The following is a 19,233-nucleotide window of genomic DNA, read 5'->3' on the forward strand; positions in this document are numbered from 1 at the left end:
CGCAGAGTGGAGGTTTGGCTGGGGGGGTCGCAGAGTGGAGGTTTGGCTGGGGGGGGGTCGCAGAGTGGAGGTTTGGCTGGGGGGGTCGCAGAGTGGAGGTTTGGCTGGGGGGGTCGCAGAGTGGAGGTTTGGCTGGGGGGGGTCGCAGAGTGGAGGTTTGGCGGGGGGGTCGCAGAGTGGAGGTTTGGCGGGGGGTCGCAGAGTGGAGGTTTGGCTGGGGGGGTCGCAGAGTGGAGGTTTGGCTGGGGGGGGTCGCAGAGTGGAGGTTTGGCTGGGGGGGTCGCAGAGTGGAGGTTTGGCGGGGGGGGTCGCAGAGTGGAGGTTTGGCTGGGGGATCACAGAGTGGAGGTTTGGCTGGGGGGGGGTTGCAGAGTGGAGGTTTGGCTGGGGGGATCACAGAGTAGAGGTTTGGCTGGGGGGATCACAGAGTAGAGGTTTGGCTGGGGGGGGTCACAGAGTGGAGGTTTGGCTGGGGGGATCACAGAGTGGAGGTTTGGCTGGGGGGATCACAGAGTAGAGGTTTGGCTGGGGGGATCACAGAGTAGAGGTTTGGCTGGGGGGGTCACAGAGTAAATCACATCATATTTTATTTGTCACATGCTTCGTAAACAACCGGTTTAAACTAACAGTGAAATGATTACTTTCCTGTCCTTTTCTAACGATGCAAAGTGAAGATAACGTGTAAAAATAACATCTATATACAGGTAATAACATGTGTATATATACAGGCAGTACCAGGTAATAACAAGGCTATATACACACAGTACCAGGAAATAACATGGCTATATATACAGGGAGTACCAGGTAATAACATGGCTATATATACAGGGAGTACCAGGTAATAACATGGCTATATTTACAGGGAGTACCAGGTAATAACATGGCTATATTTACAGGGAGTACCAGGTAATAACATGGCTATATTTACAGGGAGTACCAGGTAATAACATGGCTATATATACAGGGAGTACCAGGTAATAACATGGCTATATATACAGGGAGTACCAGGTAATAACATGGCTATATTTACAGGGAGTACCAGGTAAAACATGGCTATATTTACAGGGAGTACCAGGTAAAACATGGCTATATTTACAGGGAGTACCAGGTAATAACATGGCTATATATACAGGGAGTACCAGGTAATAACATGGCTATATACAGGGAGTACCAGGTAAAACATGGCTATATTTACAGGGAGTACCAGGTAATAACATGGCTATATATACAGGGAGTACCAGGTAATAACATGGCTATATATACAGGGAGTACCAGGTAATAACATGGCTATATATACAGGGAGTACCAGGTAATAACATGGCTATATTTACAGGGAGTACCAGGTAAAACATGGCTATATTTACAGGGAGTACCAGGTAAAACATGGCTATATTTACAGGGAGTACCAGGTAAAACATGGCTATATTTACAGGGAGTACCAGGTAAAACATGGCTATATTTACAGGGAGTACCAGGTAATAACATGGCTATATTTACAGGGAGTACCAGGTAATAACATGGCTATATACAGGGAGTACCAGGTAATAACATGGCTATATATACAGGGAGTACCAGGTAATAACATGGCTATATATACAGGGAGTACCAGGTAAAACATGGCTATATTTACAGGGAGTACCTGGTAATAACATGCCTATATACAGGGAGTACCAGGTAATAACATGGCTATATACAGGGAGTACCAGGTAATAACATGGCTATATACAGGGAGTACCAGGTAATAACATGGCTATATACAGGGAGTACCAGTACTGAGTCAATGTGCAGGGGTACGGGGTAATTGAGATAGCTATGTACATATACTGTAGGTAGGGGTAAAGTGACTAGGCAACAGGATAGATAATGGACAGTAGCAGCAGTGTGTGTGTGTGTGTGTGTGTGCGGCCTCAGTATGCGTGTGGGTGTGTGAGGATGTTAGTGGAAGTACTTGCAAGTGTGTGGGTAGAGTCCGTGCAAGAGTTGCAAAAAAGGGTCAATGCAGGTAGTCCGGATAACTATTTGATTAGCTATTTAGCAGTCTGGTTCAGCAGTCTTATGGCTTGGGGGTACAAGCTATTCAGGGTCCTGTTGGTTCCAGTCTTGGTGCCGCTTGCCATGCAGTAGCAGTGACGACACTCTGTGGCTGGAGTCTTTGCCAGTTTTTGGGGCCTTCCTCTGACACCGCCTGGTATAGTGGTCCGGGATGGCAGGGAGCTCGGCCCCAGGGTTGTACTGTGCCGTACTCGCAACTCTCTGTAGCGCTTTGCGGTGGGTTCCTTGCAGTTGCCGTACCAAACGGGGATGCAGCCAGTCAAGATGCTCTCAATGGTGCAGCTGTAGAACTTTTTGACAAATGTTTTCAGCCTCCTGCGGCGGATGAGGCACTGACGTGCCCTCTTCACAACTTTGTTGGTGTGTGTGGACCATGTTAATTCCTTAGTGATGTAGACACGGAGGAACTTAAAGTTCTCGACCCGCTCTACTACAGCCCCATCGATAGCATTCTCACATCGGTATTCCTTTTGTCCAGGTGGTGAGGGCAGTGTGGAGTACAATAGAGATTGCTTCATTTGTGAATCTGTTGGGGTGGTATATGAATTGGAGTGGGTCCAGGGTGTCTGAGATGATGGTGTTGATGTGAGACATGAGCAGCCTTTCAAAGCATTTCATGACTATAGACGTGAGTGCTACGGGGTGATAGTCATTTAGACAGGTTACCTTGGAGTTCTTAGGCACAGAAATGGTGGTCTGCTTGAAACAAGTTGGCATGCTCTGAGTACGCGTCCTGGTATTCCATCTGGCCCCCCGGCCTTGTGAATTTCGACCTGTTTAAAGGTTTTACTCACATCAGCTAAGTGTGAGTTTCGACAACGTTCGAGCCGGCGTAGTAGGATTCGATCTTAGTCCTGTATTGACGCTTTGGCTGTTTGATGGGTCGTCGAAGTTCGTAGCAGGATTGCTTATAAGCATCCAGATTAGTGTCCCGGTCCTTGAAAGTGGCAGCTTTAGCTCAGTGCGGATGTTGCCTGTAATCCATAGCTTCTGGTTGGGGTATGTACTAGAGGCAACAAAACTCTAGATCACGTTTACTCCACATACAAGGCCCTCCCTCGCCCTCTCTTCGGCAAATAAGACTAACTCTATCCTCCTGATTCCTGCTTGCAAGCAAAAACTCAAACAGGAAGTGCCAGTGACACGCTCAATACGAAAGTGGTCCATTGAAGTGAATGCTCCCAGAGTGGGAACATCGTCGATGCACCTCTGAATGAAGTCGGTGACTGACGTGGTAAACTCTTCAATGTTATCGGATGAATGCTGGAACGTATGCTAGTGAAAAAGTCCTGTAGCTTAGCATTCACTTCATTGGACCACTTCCATATTGAGCGTGTCACTGGCACTTCCTGTTTGAGTTTTTGCTTGCAAGCAGGAATCAGGAGGATAGAGTTAGTCTTATTTGCCGAAGAGAGGGCGAGGGAGGGCCTTGTATGTGTTTCTGTGTGTGGAGTAAACGTGATCTAGAGTTTTGTTGCCTCTAGTTGCACAGGTGACATGCTAGTAAAAATGAGGTAAAACAGATTTCAGTTTCCCTGTTAAAATCACCTACCACGAGAAACACCGCCTCTGAATGTGCATTTTCTTATGGCCATATACAGCTCGTTGAGTGAGGTTTTAGTGCCAGCATCGGTTTGTGGTGATAGACAGCTACAAGAAAACTATCTTGGTAAATAGTATGGTCTGCAGCTTATCATGAGGTATTCTAACTCAGGCGAGCAAAAACTTGAGACTTCCTTAACATTAGAGATCGCGCACAAGCTGTTGTTAACAAAGAGACACACCCCTTCCCCTCTCGCCTTAACCGAGTCTGCCGTCCGATCTTGACGATGCATAAAAAAAACAGCGAGTTGTACAGTAAATCCATGTCCTCGTTCAGCCACGGCTCTAAGAAACATATGATATTACAGTTTTTCAGTTCCTGTTAATAGGATAGTCTCGAACAGAACAGTTTGTTCTCCAGTGACTGCACGTTCACAAAAAAAAAAACAGACGGCAATGGCGGTTTACTTGCTCGCCAACGTAGTCTAGTGTCATGACATTGTCCTCTTTGGACACTGCAAGCACCATCCCTCGACCTCTATACTTCTGACACCAGGCTCTGTAAGACCGGTTGTAAATTCCTACGAGGAGACCCTCTCCTCATGGCCCCAGTATAGAGAGAACAAAGGAGTTCTTCCACCTCACAGAACTGGAGAACCGAACGATATTCAGGTTCTGGAGAAGGTATGAAAGATACGGTCCAGAATCCAGCTACGAACCGGTCCGTTTGGTACAATTTTGTGAAACTCATGAGACAATACCGCCACATTTACCATAATCATGTTTATACAATAGCCTCAGCTATGAGACTTACATCTAAATGGTTGTATAAAATGAATGAATAAGGATGGAACTGTTTGTGAAATTGTGTAATGTGATTTTGGACTGTTTAATGAAGGAAACTCCAATTCCCTTTGGAGTCTTAACTAAGTCCTTGGCACGCCCCCAGAGACACAGACAGGACCTGGCGTCATGAGACAGCCTTTTTCTACCCCCACCTTGGTTTTCTATCACCAGACCGAGCTTACCTCAATTACGAGATGGCTAAAGGTTGGAGACCAGCTTATCTCGATAACGAGAGGTCCAAGGTTTGACCATGCATTCCTCTTTCTGAACTGTAACCATACCACGTGGTTAAACTCTTAGACTATCGATACCGACAGAATATGAACGTCTCTGATATTAATTACTAGTCTGCAGCTAGGAATTCGGTATCATTGAACGTGAAGACCGACAACCGCCGAAAACATCTATTCTATAACTATATGAATGAATGTTACTCTGAACTATCCATTCTAACCACGACAGAGACAGAGAGAGGGCAGACAGACTCTCCAATAGAAACAAACTTTTCAACTGAGATCCCAACGACACACTGAGCGTAAATATATATATTGATTGCAATTGTTCCCGAATGAGTGAGCGTTCATGTGCAAAGGCTTAGCATTTCAATTGTTATAATTATCAACTCTGTCGTGCCTTCTCAGTTGACCCCCCTTTTGTCTAACAAGCCGCCATGCCGGTTTAGCCCACTAGGGCACATTCCCCTATGATTTCTTTGTAACCATATCTACTGTTTGTTATGCATTTCTGTGAATTACTTAGTAAGTAAATAAATGATTTTAAGACAATTGATGTATGGATGACTCATAGTGAAAACTGGGTTCGTGCAGATAACCAATCATTTACAACGTTTGGAATGAGACTGGCGTGAGGTAAATAATAATTCATTCATTCGAAGACTAATTGATCAGATATTAAAATATCTGAAAGTTATATTAGGAAAATTATAACTTTGTAATCTGAATATTTTCCTTGGTGCCCCGACTTCCTAGTTAATTACAGTTACATGATTAATCAGGTTAATCGCGTAATAATAATTACAGAGTTATTTGATAAATATGTCTTCAGTTTTAATGATGCCAAAGACACGACACTAGTGACTTGCCTCTTTTTCGCCGGCGCTTTCTCTTTCATGTCCCGGGATCAGGGCCTGGTCCGGGATAAGCAGAATGTCTAGAGCTGTCGACTTGTTGAAGCAGAAATCTTCATTCAAATCGATGTTAGTGATTGCTGTTCTGATGTCCAGAAGCTTTTTTCAGTCATAGGAAATTATGGCGGAAACATTATGTACAAGATGAGTGTAAAAAAAAAAAAATAGCAGATTTGTTCAGGAGCCTGTAAGACGGCAGCTATCCACTGCAGGGGCATCATTGTGAGTTGAACAGTAGAGGTTTTGCTGGAGGTCACAGAATAGAGGTTAGAGAAATGGTGAGTGGACTTCTTTAGCATCCCTAAAGTGGTGCTCTGGTACGTTTTTAAGTAATAGACTTGACGTTCCACTTCCTCTTTGTCTGACTAGGGTTCTGATTCGCGAGCTGAAGCGTCTGGAGAACATCAGCCAATCACCTTTCACCTCACACATCACCAGTAGTCTCCAGGGGCTGTCCACCATTCACGCTTATGGCAGAGGGGACGACTTCTTGCACAGGTGAGAACAGTACACTAATATACTGTATAGCGCTCATAGGAAGACACTTTCTTTATCTGTCACAGGACGTGTGTTCAAACACTGATAAGACATTGGTTTTGACAGCTTCGCCCACCAGACGTCTACAATTTTAAATTACTTTTTTTTGTCATTTAGCAGACGCTCTTATCCAGAGCGACATACTGGAGCAATTAGGGTTAAGTGCCTTGCTCAAGGGTACAACTCTTTTTTTTACCTAGTTGTCTCGGGGATTTGAACCAGAAACCTTTCGGTTCCTGGTCCAGCGCTCTTAACCGCTAGGCTAGGTGCCGCCCAAATTGCACAACTAATAATGAGAGAACCTCCCTAAGTAACATTTCCTGGACTTTTGAGTTGAGTAGCATTTGATTTCTGCTGAGCTAATGTGGGCACTGAGCAGCCTTCCACAAAGTCTGTTATTGGTCCGTTAACTTTCACTAACCCTTCCTATTGGTTTATCTCTGTGTATCTCAGGTACCAGGCTTTACTGGACACCAACCAGGCTTCCCACTATCTGTTCAGCTGTGCTATGCGCTGGCTGGCTGTACGACTGGACCTGATCAGCATCATTCTCATCACCACCGTAGCCCTGCTCATTGTTTTCATGCACAACCAGATCCCCCCAGCCTACGCAGGCTTGGCTATATCCTACGCCGTGCAGGTACACACACACAAAAGCACATTCATGCACATGCATGTAAACACGCACACACGCATGTAAACAGACACGCACTGCTAGAGTGTGTCCTTGCTATCGGTGAATTATTTTGACTGCCCTTTCTGGGAATGTTTTTATGAAGGCTTTTTTATGTTCTATACAGTACCAGTCAAAAGTTTTGACACACCTATTCATTCCAGGGTTTTTCTTTATTTTTACTTTTTTCTCCATGTAGAATAATATTAAAGACATCAACACTATGAATCATGTAGTAACCAAAAAAGTGTTAAACAAATCAAAATATATTCTATATTTTAGATTCTTCAAAGTACCCACCCTTTACCTTGATGACAGCTTTGCACACTCTTGGCATTCTCTCAACCAGCTTCATGAGGTGGAATGCATTTCAATTAACAGGTGTGCCTTGTTAAAAGTTCATTTGTGGAATTTCTTTCCTTCTTTATGCGTTTGAGCCAATCAGTTGTGTTGTGACAAGGAAGGGGTGGTATACAGAAGAAAGACCAAGTCCATATTATGGCAAGAACAGCTCAAATAAGCAAAGAGAAACGACAGTCCATCATTACTTAAAGACATGAAGGTCAGTCAATTCATAAAATTTCAAGAAAGTTTCTTCAAGTGCAGTCGCAAAAAACATCTAACGCTATGATGAAACTGGCTCTCATGAGGACCGCCACAGGAAAGGAAGACCCAGAGTTACATCTGCTGCAGAGGATTAGTTCATTAGAGTTACCAGCCTCAGAAATTGCAGCCCAAATAAATGCTTCACGGAGTTCAAGTAACAGACACATCTCAACATCAACTGTTCAGAGGAGACTGCGTGAATCAGGCCTTTGTAGTTGAATTGCTGCGAAGAAACCACTACTAAAGAACACCAATAGGAAGAAGAGACTTGCTGGGCCAAGAAAAACGAGAAATGGACATTGGACTGGTGGATATCTGTCCTTTGGTCTGCAGAGTCCAAATTTGAGATTTTTGGTTCCAACCACCGTGTCTTTGTGAGATGCAGAGTAGGTGAACAGATGATCTCTGCATGTGTGGTTCTCAGCATGAAGCATGGAGGAGATGGTGTGGTGGTGTTTTGCTGGTGACACTGTCAGTGTCAAGGCACACTTAACCAGCATGGCTACCACAGCATTCTGCAGTGATACGCCATCCCATCTGGTTTGCGCTTGGTGGGACTATCATTTGTTTTTCAACAGGACAATGACCCAACACACCTCCAGGCTGTGTAAGGGCTATTTGACCAAGGAGAGTGATGGAGTGCTGCATCAGATGACCTGGCCTCCACAATCACCCGACCTCAACCCATCTGAGATGGTTTGGGATGAGTTGGACCACGGATTGAAGAAAAATCAGCCAACAAGTACACAGCACATGTGGGAACTCCTTCAAGACTATTGGAAAAGCATTCCAGGTGAAGCTGGTTGAGAGAATGCCAAGAGTGTGCACAGCTGTCATCAAGGCAAAGGGTGGCAATTTTGAAGAATTTCAAATATTAAATATATTTTGAGTTGTTTAACACTTTTTTGGTTACTACATGATTCCATTTGTGTTATGTCATAGTTTTGATGTCTTCAATATTATTTTACAATGTAGAAAATAGTTAAAATAAAGAAACCCATGAATGAGTAGTGAACTTCTGACTGGTACTGTATATAATTTCACTGTGGGATTACTACAGGCGTGGGAAGGATCTTCCTGCCAGGGAACTATGAATGGAAATTGATTGAGCCGATTGGAGAAGTATACAGTTGAAGTCGGAAGTTTACATACACCTTAGCCAAATATATTTAAACTCAGTTTTTCACAATTCCTGACATTTTAATCCTAGTAAACATTCCCTGTCTTAGGTCAGTTAGGATCACCACTTTATTTTAAGAATGTGAAATGTCAGAATAATAGTAGAGAGAATTATTTATTTCAGCTTTAATTTATTTGCCACCAAGCTTTAACTTCCTGACTGATGTCTTGAGATTTTGCTTCAATATATCCACATACTTTTCCTCACTCATGATGCCATCTATTTTGTGAAGTGCACCAGTGCACCTGCAGCACAGCACCCCCACAACATGATGCTGCCACCCCCGTGCTTCATGGTTGGGATGGTGTTCTTCGGCTTGCAAGCATCCCCCTTTTTCCTCCAAACATTACGATGGTCATTATGGCCAAACAGTTCTATTTTTGTTTCATCAGACCAGAGGACATTTCTCCAAAAAGTACAATCTTTGTCCCCATGTGCAGTTGCAAACCGTAGTCTGGCTTTTTTATGGCGGTTTTGGAGCAGTGGCTTCTTCCTTGCTGAGCGGCCTTTCAGGTTATGTTGATATAGGACTCGTTTTACTGTGGATATAGATACTTTTGTACCTGTTTCCTCCAGCATCTTCACAAGGTCTTTTGCTGTTGTTCTGGGATTGATTTGCACTTTTCGCACCAAAGTACGTTCATCTCTACGTTCATCTCCTTCCTGAGCGGTATGACGGCTGCGTGGTCCCATGGTGTTTATACTTGCGTACTATTGTTTGTACAGATGAACGTGGTACCTTCAGGCGTTTGGAAATTGCTCCCAAGGATGAACCAGACTTGTGGTTGAAAAACGAGTTTTAATGACTCCAATCTAAGTGTATGTAAACTTCCGACTTCAACTGTATGTCTGTCTATATAGGTCGTAAAGGTTTATGGTTTGTGCTGCTCATTCATCCAAATGGTATCACCGCACACAGTGACCAACACTAGTGTTGACATGAGCCTGGGTTGATTGTAATAGGGTGTGAGGGTGTTAATCATTGACTAATCACTTCTCTCTGTCTGTCTCTGTCTGTCTATGTCTCTGTGTCTGTCTCTCTCGCTCTCTCTCTCTTCTCCAGCTGACCGGTCTGTTTCAGTTTACCGTGAGATTGCTGTCAGAGACTGAGGCTCGCTTCACGTCAGTAGAGAGGATCAGTCATTATATAAAGGTAGGTAGGCCTAATGACACCAGGGGCTGCTGCCAACAGTCGGGAGAAGGGTTGCTGATTGGCTGAACCATGTGTGGCTGAATCGAAAGTGCACACATGGTGTGACACAAACAAACACAGGCTTATAGACTTAACGCAGCAGGACACAGGCACAGGACACAGGCACAGATGAAGCAACATACACATATACTCACATGCAGACACACACTCTAAATCCACATTCCTGCGCGCGGTGCACCCACACACAGGTCCATATCCCAATAACACAAAGCTGTTGGATAAGGTTGACATACGCACACATCCACAAGCATGACGCACACCCATGCACACACACACACATAACCCAATCCCAATAACACAAAGCTGTTGGTCATGGTAGGCTCCAGACACACAGTGTACATCCCAAATGGAACCCTATTCCCTATGCAGTGCACTACTTTTGATCAGGGGCCCATAGGGTTTGGTTAAAAGTAGTCCACAGTATAGGGAGTCGAGTGCCGTTTGGGACACACCCAGTCTCTGAGAGGCCCAGCAGGAAGCAGATGGAACCCAGTGTGTGGCCCGTCACACATCACAGCACATGACAGGACATGTTTAACACAACACCCATCAAAACATAAACACCCCCATATCAGAGGAACAACTTGTTTTCTCTCAAAGTGCCAACAAGCTTATAGAGATCTATAAATTACAGTTCTATTGAGAGGTCTTTACTTCATGGGATTGGGGATACAGAGATTAACACTCCATATTGGATCAATTTTTTCTGTCTCAGACCTTGGAAGGTGAGGCGCCGCGGCAGATCACTGGACCCTCCTCTCCTGCCCCCTGCTGGCCAGATAAGGGACGGATCTCCTTCCAGGACGTGGAGATGTGTTACCGGGACGACCTGCCGCTGGTGCTCAAGAAACTTTCCTTTAACATCCTGCCAGAGGAGACCATCGGCATTGTGGGTCGCACTGGCTCAGGTACTTCCCTCTGTTATTCCCATGTATCGTTTTACATCGTTAATGTTTCATGTTATTGTCTTTGTTTCCGCTGGTCTTTACCTGGTATTTACACAGAAATAATGTAATAACAATGGGTTTAGTTGATGGTAATTGTTTTTGTTTTTTAATGATTGTCATTCAAAAAGATTCACATAAATAAAAATAATCATTAACCAGTGAACTGTAATCTTCACATGTAGATGTGGTTATCATCTATCCGAACTAATTGTAGTTCACTCACAACCCCCTGTTTCTATCTATCTAGGGAAGTCCTCACTGGGCGTAGCTCTCTTCAGACTGGTGGAGCTGACTGGGGGCTCCATCACCATCGACGACATCAACATTGCACAGATCGGATTGGAAGACCTGAGAAGCAAGCTGTCAGTCATTCCCCAGGAGCCCGTTCTCTTCATTGGCACTATCAGGTCAGTATTAATGATTTACCTAAGATTCCCCTAGGTACAGATGTAGGATCAGCTTCCCCTCCCCCAATCCTAACCTTTAAGGGATCCTTTGGATATTGGGTAATTTCCTCCTTACCCAGAGTCAGACAAACTCATGGGTACCATTTTTATGTCTCTGTGTGCAGTTTGAAGGAAGTTGAAGGTAGCATATCGTTAGCTTAGCACAATTGTTGGAGGTCTATGGGTACCTACTAGCCAGCTCCTCTCAAAAGCAGGGAAATAGACCTAACTACTACAAAGCTATGTGGTTGGTCATTTATAGTCTAACAAAGGTATACATAGAATCTCATTTCATAAAATATAGATTACTATCAACTTCCCAATTTACGGACTGGGGGGCTTGATATCTACGGCGAAGAAAGCAACGCACCCAGAGACTGTATCAAACCCTGAGGAACTTTCTGCGCTTATCAATCCTGGAGTTCTAGAGACATTCTTCCATATCCCAAAATGAAACTGTAAGAACCAGCCCATACCTGCTGGACTGAATGGACAGCTGTCTATCGAGTAAGTGACATTATTCTTGCTTGTCCCACCACACAGTAACAACAAAAAAAGACTAAAATGTAAAATATAAAGAAGATAATCTATCGGTAACATTTGTTGTTTCATAATTGCACTCTGATCAAATCAAATAGTTTATTATTAGATTATTTGTATCTAACGACTCATGAATAATAACTTATTTGTTCTTAGTCAATACAGGCTGGTTGCATATCGACTGGTGTTTGAGTGAGAACTGAAGGGAGAGAGACTGGGATGAGGGAACAGAGTTTTGCATTCAGCTTCACAGCCAGACATTGCCTAACCAATTCTGTCAAATCATTGAAATAAATGCCCTTAGGAACAAAATGGGTGGTACTGGTTCTATCTGCTAGAAGTGATTCATTACAGTATGCTACAGCATCTTATTTGTATTATGAAATATAGCAGTCAAATCCATGTGTCAGTAACATTTGAATACTTAAGGTAAATTGGTAGAAACCAACAAAACAGTGTATACCTATGTAATGACAATCAATGAAGAGGCAAAGACCATTGTGTATTTTACAACACAGTATAGACATTCAAACAATGCACATCAATAAAAGGTCAAATGTACAATAAAATAGACAGTACAAAGTAGGTATGGGGGTGCTGTTATGTAGTAGTCTACAGTGAATGGTATGGGGGTGCTGTTATGTCCAGTGGTAGTCTACAGTGAATGGTATGGGGGTGCTGTTATGTCCAGTGGTAGTCTACAGTGAATGGTATGGGGCTGCTGTTATGTAGTAGTCTACAGTGAATGGTATGGGGGTGCTGTTATGTCCAGTGGTAGTCTACAGTGAATGGTATGGGGGTGCTGTTATGTCCAGTGGTAGTCTACAGTGAATAGTATGGGGGTGCTGTTATATCCAGTGGTAGTCTACAGTGAATGGTATGGGGGTGCTGTTATATCCAGTGGTAGTCTACAGTGAATGGTATGGGGGTGCTGTTATGTCCAGTGGTAGTCTACAGTGAATGGTATGGGGGTGCTGTTATGTCCAGTGGTAGTCTACAGTGAATGGTATGGGGGTGCTGTTATATCCAGTGGTAGTCTACAGTGAATGGTATGGGGGTGCTGTTATGTCCAGTGGTAGTCTACAGTGAATGGTATGGGGGTGCTGTTATATCCAGTGGTAGTCTACAGTGAATGGTATGGGGGTGCTGTTATATCCAGTGGTAGTCTACAGTGAATGGTATGGGGGTGCTGTTATATCCAGTGGTAGTCTACAGTGAATGGTATGGGGGTGCTGTTATGTCCAGTGGTAGTCTACAGTGAATGGTATGGGGGTGCTGTTATAGTGGTAGTCTACAGTGAATGGTATGGGGGTGCTGTTATGTCCAGTGGTAGTCTACAGTGAATGGTATGGGGGTGCTGTTATGTAGTAGTCTACAGTGAATGGTATGGGGGTGCTGTTATATCCAGTGGTAGTCTACAGTGAATGGTATGGGGGTGCTGTTATGTAGTAGTCTACAGTGAATAGTATGGGGGTGCTGTTATATCCAGTGGTAGTCTACAGTGAATGGTATGGGGGTGCTGTTATGTAGTAGTCTACAGTGAATAGTATGGGGGTGCTGTTATATCCAGTGGTAGTCTACAGTGAATGGTATGGGGGTGCTGTTATGTCCAGTGGTAGTCTACAGTGAATGGTATGGGGGTGCTGTTATGTCCAGTGGTAGTCTACAGTGAATGGTATGGGGGTGCTGTTATGTCCAGTGGTAGTCTACAGTGAATGGTATGGGGCTGCTGTTATGTAGTAGTCTACAGTGAATGGTATGGGGGTGCTGTTATGTCCAGTGGTAGTCTACAGTGAATGGTATGGGGGTGCTGTTATGTCCAGTGGTAGTCTACAGTGAATAGTATGGGGGTGCTGTTATATCCAGTGGTAGTCTACAGTGAATGGTATGGGGGTGCTGTTATATCCAGTGGTAGTCTACAGTGAATGGTATGGGGGTGCTGTTATGTCCAGTGGTAGTCTACAGTGAATGGTATGGGGGTGCTGTTATATCCAGTGGTAGTCTACAGTGAATGGTATGGGGGTGCTGTTATATCCAGTGGTAGTCTACAGTGAATGGTATGGGGGTGCTGTTATGTCCAGTGGTAGTCTACAGTGAATGATTCCCTTCCACGTGTTGCACTCTGAGTGACTCCTATGTCGCTGTTGTCAAGGGTATTTGGGATGGGGCTATGTTGGATTTGTCCATGTGTCTCTTCAGGACGCGCTCCATCAGGTCATTCCAGAATCTTTGTGTGGTAGGCTGACATAATTGGCCAGGCAATCCACTATTTTGATTGTTTTGGGTGGACAAGTTGAATCTTGGAGTGTCTGAAATGAGGAAAGAGGAGCTGATAAACCAGTGAATACAATGTAAAAACAAGGATGTTGCCATACATACAGAAAGAACATATGGGTCACTTCTGGATGCAGTTGATCAGATTAGTGTAGTGGATATAGTCAGGTCCCACACTACAAAAAGGGTGCCTCTGAGCACACTTGAAAGGGAGCGCCATTCACCAAAGAAACCCTCCAATTTACCCAAGTCAACAAAGCTATTCTGGAGGGGCAGTTAGGCTACCTGTTCATTTGTTAGAATAGATGTGTCTGGACACGTCAATGATTGCATTACCATCCTAATATGACAAAACAAGTGCTGAAGTGTAAACATTGATTGCCTATTTTGAGTTCTTACCAGCAAAAGTTGAGGCTTGTCCTCTATTCTGGTTCTGAATGTGATGTTACTCCAGCAAACATGGAGTCCGTTCCTTGTGGACTGTCCACAGCAGGCACGTCTTCTATCTAAACCAGAGTGAGCAATAAAGGGAACAGGAAATGGGGAAAATCATTTGAAATATACAAAGGAGAACACACTTGAAGAAGGACATAATAGATGTTCTGATTTAGTGGCATGATGTCATGCATTACATAGCTAACACTATAAAGTCAAGTCAATCTATTTGTTTCTCAAGCATGTGGAAAATGTATAAATAGTTGGAAAGTACTTGAATCAAGTTGAATAAAGACTCAATGTTGAATAATGAAAAAAGGAGAGCACATAGTTTTGAGCATTCTTAGTCATTTTGTTTTACTCTGCTTTTCTTTGGCTTTGAGCGGAGGGCATCACAGATGTAATGGACAGCCTATCCACAAGAAAAGTGACGGGCCTATCGCATTTTATCACGAGAGCAGCTAGCTACTATTCAATCAATCAGATAATGTAAGATCTCATCACACTTAACCCCATTCCACTTTGTTCTGGCGTGCGTAGAATGACCACTGATGGGGCCGCTGTATCCGTCAGGAAACTTCTCATCTTGTGGCTTGTCAGTTCCATCTTCTCATAATAGTCCCCTAGTCATAAAAAATCAGAGCAAACCATTAACTTTCGGCCATCCTTGGTCAGAGTATTATCTAGCTTGCTAACGTTATATTCATGGCAACTCAATCAAACAAGGTTTATAAAAAATCGACCCTTACAAACAAATACAATAACATGTTTCAATACAATACGCTAAAAAACAAGATATAGTTTTATCAATAATGTCTGTTGATGCTGAAAAGGCTATCAACTGTCTTGAATTACCTTTTTCTATTCAAAACTTTGGAAGCTTTCAACTTTCCAAAAATATACAGTGAGCTCAAAGTATTGGGACGGTGACCATGTTTTTGTTGTTTTGGCTCTGTACTCCAGCACTTTGGATTTGAAATTATACACTGTCAACTTTAATTTGAGTGTATTTTCATCCATGTCGGGTGGACCGTTTTAGAAATTGCAGCACTTTTTGTACATAGTCCCCCCATTTTAGGGGACCAAAAGTATTGGGACAAATTCACTTATCTGTATTAAAGTAGTTAATAGTTTAGTATTTGGTCCCATATTCCTTTAAATTTGTTGGTTTCATTTGCTGTTTGTTTTGGTTGTGTTTCTGATTATTTTGTGCCCAATAGAAGTTAATGGTAAATAATGTGTTGTCATTTTGTAGTCACTTTTATTGTAAATAAGAATAGAATGTTTCTAAACACTTCTACATTAATGTGGATGCTACCATGATTACAGATAGTCCAGAATAAATCGTGAATAATGATGACTGAGAAAGTTAGACGCACAAATATCATACCCCCAAGACATGCTAACCTCTCACCATTACAATAACAAGGGAGTTTTTTTTATGCCTTTTAACTTTGTCACTCAACTTCCAGCAGTGTCAACAATCTTCACAGTCACGGCTGCGAGGTAAAAATATTTGCTCTGGACGAGCATTGGCAGTCTGAATTACTCTTTTTCTTTTGTGAGGTTTATCTTCTCACACTTTGGTTACTTGATATCTATCTAGCAAACTTGTTCAAACTGCCGCTGTCTCAGCTGGCCTGCTGTGTTTACACTTGCGCACAGCCTATGCTTGCGCCCACCGTCGATGAATGAAATGCGTAGTCCGGAGAACATAGTTCCAGAAATAACTATAATAAAAACATTATAATTTCATATATACTTGTAATGAATACTTAGAGTACAAAGTGCTAACCACCCAGCCTTTAAATAGTTAGGTTGATTTCCATGCTTTTGAGAGGAGCTGAGTAGTAGATACTCATAGACTTCCAACAATTGCGCTAAGCTAACAATATGCTACTGTCAACTTCCTTCAAACTACACACAGAGACCAACAAATGGTGTCCATGACATGAGTTTGTCTGACTCTGGGTAAGTAGGACATTTCCCCAAATTCCAAAGTATCCCTTTAACCATTAGTGGGGTAAATGTCAAACTGACCCCACGGGTAACTTCACCTGACTCTTGTTGTACTGTTATCTAGGCTTGTTTACAATGATGGAGATTGATTCTTTATTCTTATTTTTCCTTATCAAATAGGTCCAATCTGGACCCATGGAATCAATACTCAGATCCCCAGATCTGGGATGCACTTGAGAGGACCCATATAAAGGAGATGGTAAGTAGGGATAGATGGTAAATGTTAACTTAAATAGAGTAAGCAATACATTGCTATGTCAGTTTAACCCCAAATATATTGATAATGTCTGTATACAAAAGTCAAGTAGTCCTCGTGTGTTGACATCATACTATGTATTCATTGCCTTGTACACCTTCTGATAGTGTTACTAGCGCTGACAGTAATTGATAACAAATCCTAGACCTGTGCAAGATTAGTTTCCCACTAGAGATTTTTTAACAGTTGAAAACGATATATGTGGCTTGTGTTTTGACTCCATTTTGTGCGTCATGTTCAGATCAGCCAACTGCCCCACTCCCTCCAGTCCGAGGTGACCGAGAACGGAGAGAACTTCTCAGTGGGAGAGAGACAACTACTGTGTGTGGCAAGAGCACTGCTGAGACACAGCAAGGTAAACACACACAGACACATCACACATACGCACGCACACACACACACACACACACACACACTCTAGCGTTGCATCACGTCTCTTTCTCTCCACACCACACACACACAGGACAATAGACAAGGGCAGTTAGATTGATTTTCTCTTTTCTGTTACCACAGAGGAAAGCTTTTGTGCCTCACATCCTAATATTGAGGTAGTCACATAAGACGGGCAGAAGGCAGCAGCTTCTCCAAGGCGTAACATTGCCACCACATGGCTTGTGTTGTAATGTCACTCTGATTCTATACAATGCAGTTGGAAATTCAATCAACTGAAGATGACGACAAAAGACGTTTAGGGACTAGTCCTACATAGTTATAGCACTCCTTAAGATTGTAATATACACATCCATATTCAATGTTGTTTCTATATGGTTACTTCCTTATTCTACCAACGTTTGTGATTGAACCTCTGCAAAGTGTGCTTGAATGTGACATGTGTTTGGTTGCCAGATCTTGCTGTTGGACGAGGCGACTGCAGCCATCGACACAGAGACAGACCGGCTGATTCAGGAGACCATCCGCGAGTCATTCAGCAGCTGCACCACGTTGATCATCGCCCATCGCCTCAACACTGTGATGAGCTGTAACAGGGTCATGGTGTTGGACCAGGGACAGGTGGGTCTTCTGCACCATAGACATATAGAATGTGTCTCAAATGGCACCCTATTCCCTATGTAGTGCACTGCTTTTGACCGGGGCCTATAGGGAATAGGGTGCCATTTGAGACACTGACATATCATTCTATTTCTTCTATGTTCTACAGCTCTTAGCTCTGTGTTTATTTGAGAGGGACTTGTAACCATTTGTATCTATTGAATCATACCAGTGGCTAAGTATTCAACCCCTTTGTTATGGCCAACCTAAATAAGTTCAGGAGTAGAAATGTGCTTAACAAGTCCCATAATAAGTTGCATGGGCTCACGCTGTGTGCAATAATAGTGGTTAACAGGATTTTTTTATTGACTACTTTATATCTGTACCCCACACATACAACTATCTGTAAGGTCCCTCAGTTGAGAAGTGAATTTCAAAGTCAGATTCAGCCACAAAGACAAGGAAGGTTTTTCAATGCCTCACAAAGAAGGGCATCTATTGGTAGATGGGTAAAAATGTAAAAACCAGACATTGAATATCCCTTTGACCATGGTGAAGTTATTCATTACACTTTGGATGGTGTATTAATACACCCAGTCACTACAAAGATATAGGCGTCCTTCTTAACTCAGTTGCCGGAGAAGAAGGAAACCGCTCAGGGATTTCACCAAGAGGCAAATGGTCACTTTAAAACAGTTAGATGGCTGTGATATGAGAGACCTGGATGGATCAACAACATTGTCTTTACTCCACAATACTAACATAATTGACAGAGTGGAAAAAAAGGAAGCCTTGACAGAATAAAAATATTCTAAAGCATGCATCCTGTTTGCAACAAGGCACTAAAGTAATACTGCAGAACCATGTGGCAAAGAAATTAACTTTTTGTCCTTAATACAAAGTGTTATGTTTGGGGCAAATCCAATACAACACATTACTGAGTACCATTCTTCATATTTTCAATTATAATGGTGGCTGGATCATGTTATGGGTATTCTTGTAATCATTAAGGACTGGGGAGTTTCAGAATAAAAAAGAAATGGAATAGAGCTAAGCGCAGGCAAAATCCTAGAGGAAAACCTGGTTCAGTCTGCTTTCCACCAGACAGATGAATTCACCTTTCAGCAGTACAATAATCTAAAACACAAGGCTACACTGGAGTTGCTTACCAAGAGGACAGTGAATGTTCGTGAATCGCCAAGTTACAATTTTGACTTAAATTATGGCAAGACCTGAAAATGGTTGCCTAGGAATGATCAACGACTAATTTGACAGAGTTTGAAGAGTTTTGAAAAGAATAATAGGCAAATGTTGCACAATCCAGATGTGAAAAGTTCTTACAGCTGAAATTGCTGCCAAAGGTGCTTGTACAAAGTATTGACTCATGGGTGTGTGAATACTTGTGTAAATTAGATATTTCTGTATTTCATTTTCAATAAATTAGCCAACATTTCTAAAAACATGTTTTCACTTTGTCATTATGGGGTATTGTGTGTAGCTAGGTGAGAAAATAATACATTTGAATTCCGT

General features: G+C 42.9%; 1 protein-coding gene across 2 annotated transcripts in view; it reads left to right on the forward strand.

Moving 5' to 3' along the window:
• The window catches only part of wu:fb13g09 (ATP-binding cassette sub-family C member 5), a 58,766-nt gene that overhangs the window by 36,733 nt on the left and 2,800 nt on the right, over positions 1–19,233 (forward strand). For both annotated transcript variants that reach the window (XM_014199096.2, XM_014199097.2), the window contains exons 21-28: positions 5,957–6,085; positions 6,578–6,764; positions 9,647–9,736; positions 10,512–10,704; positions 10,991–11,150; positions 16,578–16,656; positions 16,955–17,068; positions 17,560–17,724. In XM_014199096.2, coding sequence (XP_014054571.1) covers positions 5,957–6,085; positions 6,578–6,764; positions 9,647–9,736; positions 10,512–10,704; positions 10,991–11,150; positions 16,578–16,656; positions 16,955–17,068; positions 17,560–17,724 — 1,117 coding nt within the window. The remainder of the gene's footprint in view (positions 1–5,956; positions 6,086–6,577; positions 6,765–9,646; positions 9,737–10,511; positions 10,705–10,990; positions 11,151–16,577; positions 16,657–16,954; positions 17,069–17,559; positions 17,725–19,233) is intronic.

The sequence above is a fragment of the Salmo salar genome, chromosome ssa05 (assembly GCF_905237065.1).
Source record: "Salmo salar chromosome ssa05, Ssal_v3.1, whole genome shotgun sequence".
NCBI classification, from domain to species: domain Eukaryota; kingdom Metazoa; phylum Chordata; class Actinopteri; order Salmoniformes; family Salmonidae; genus Salmo; species Salmo salar.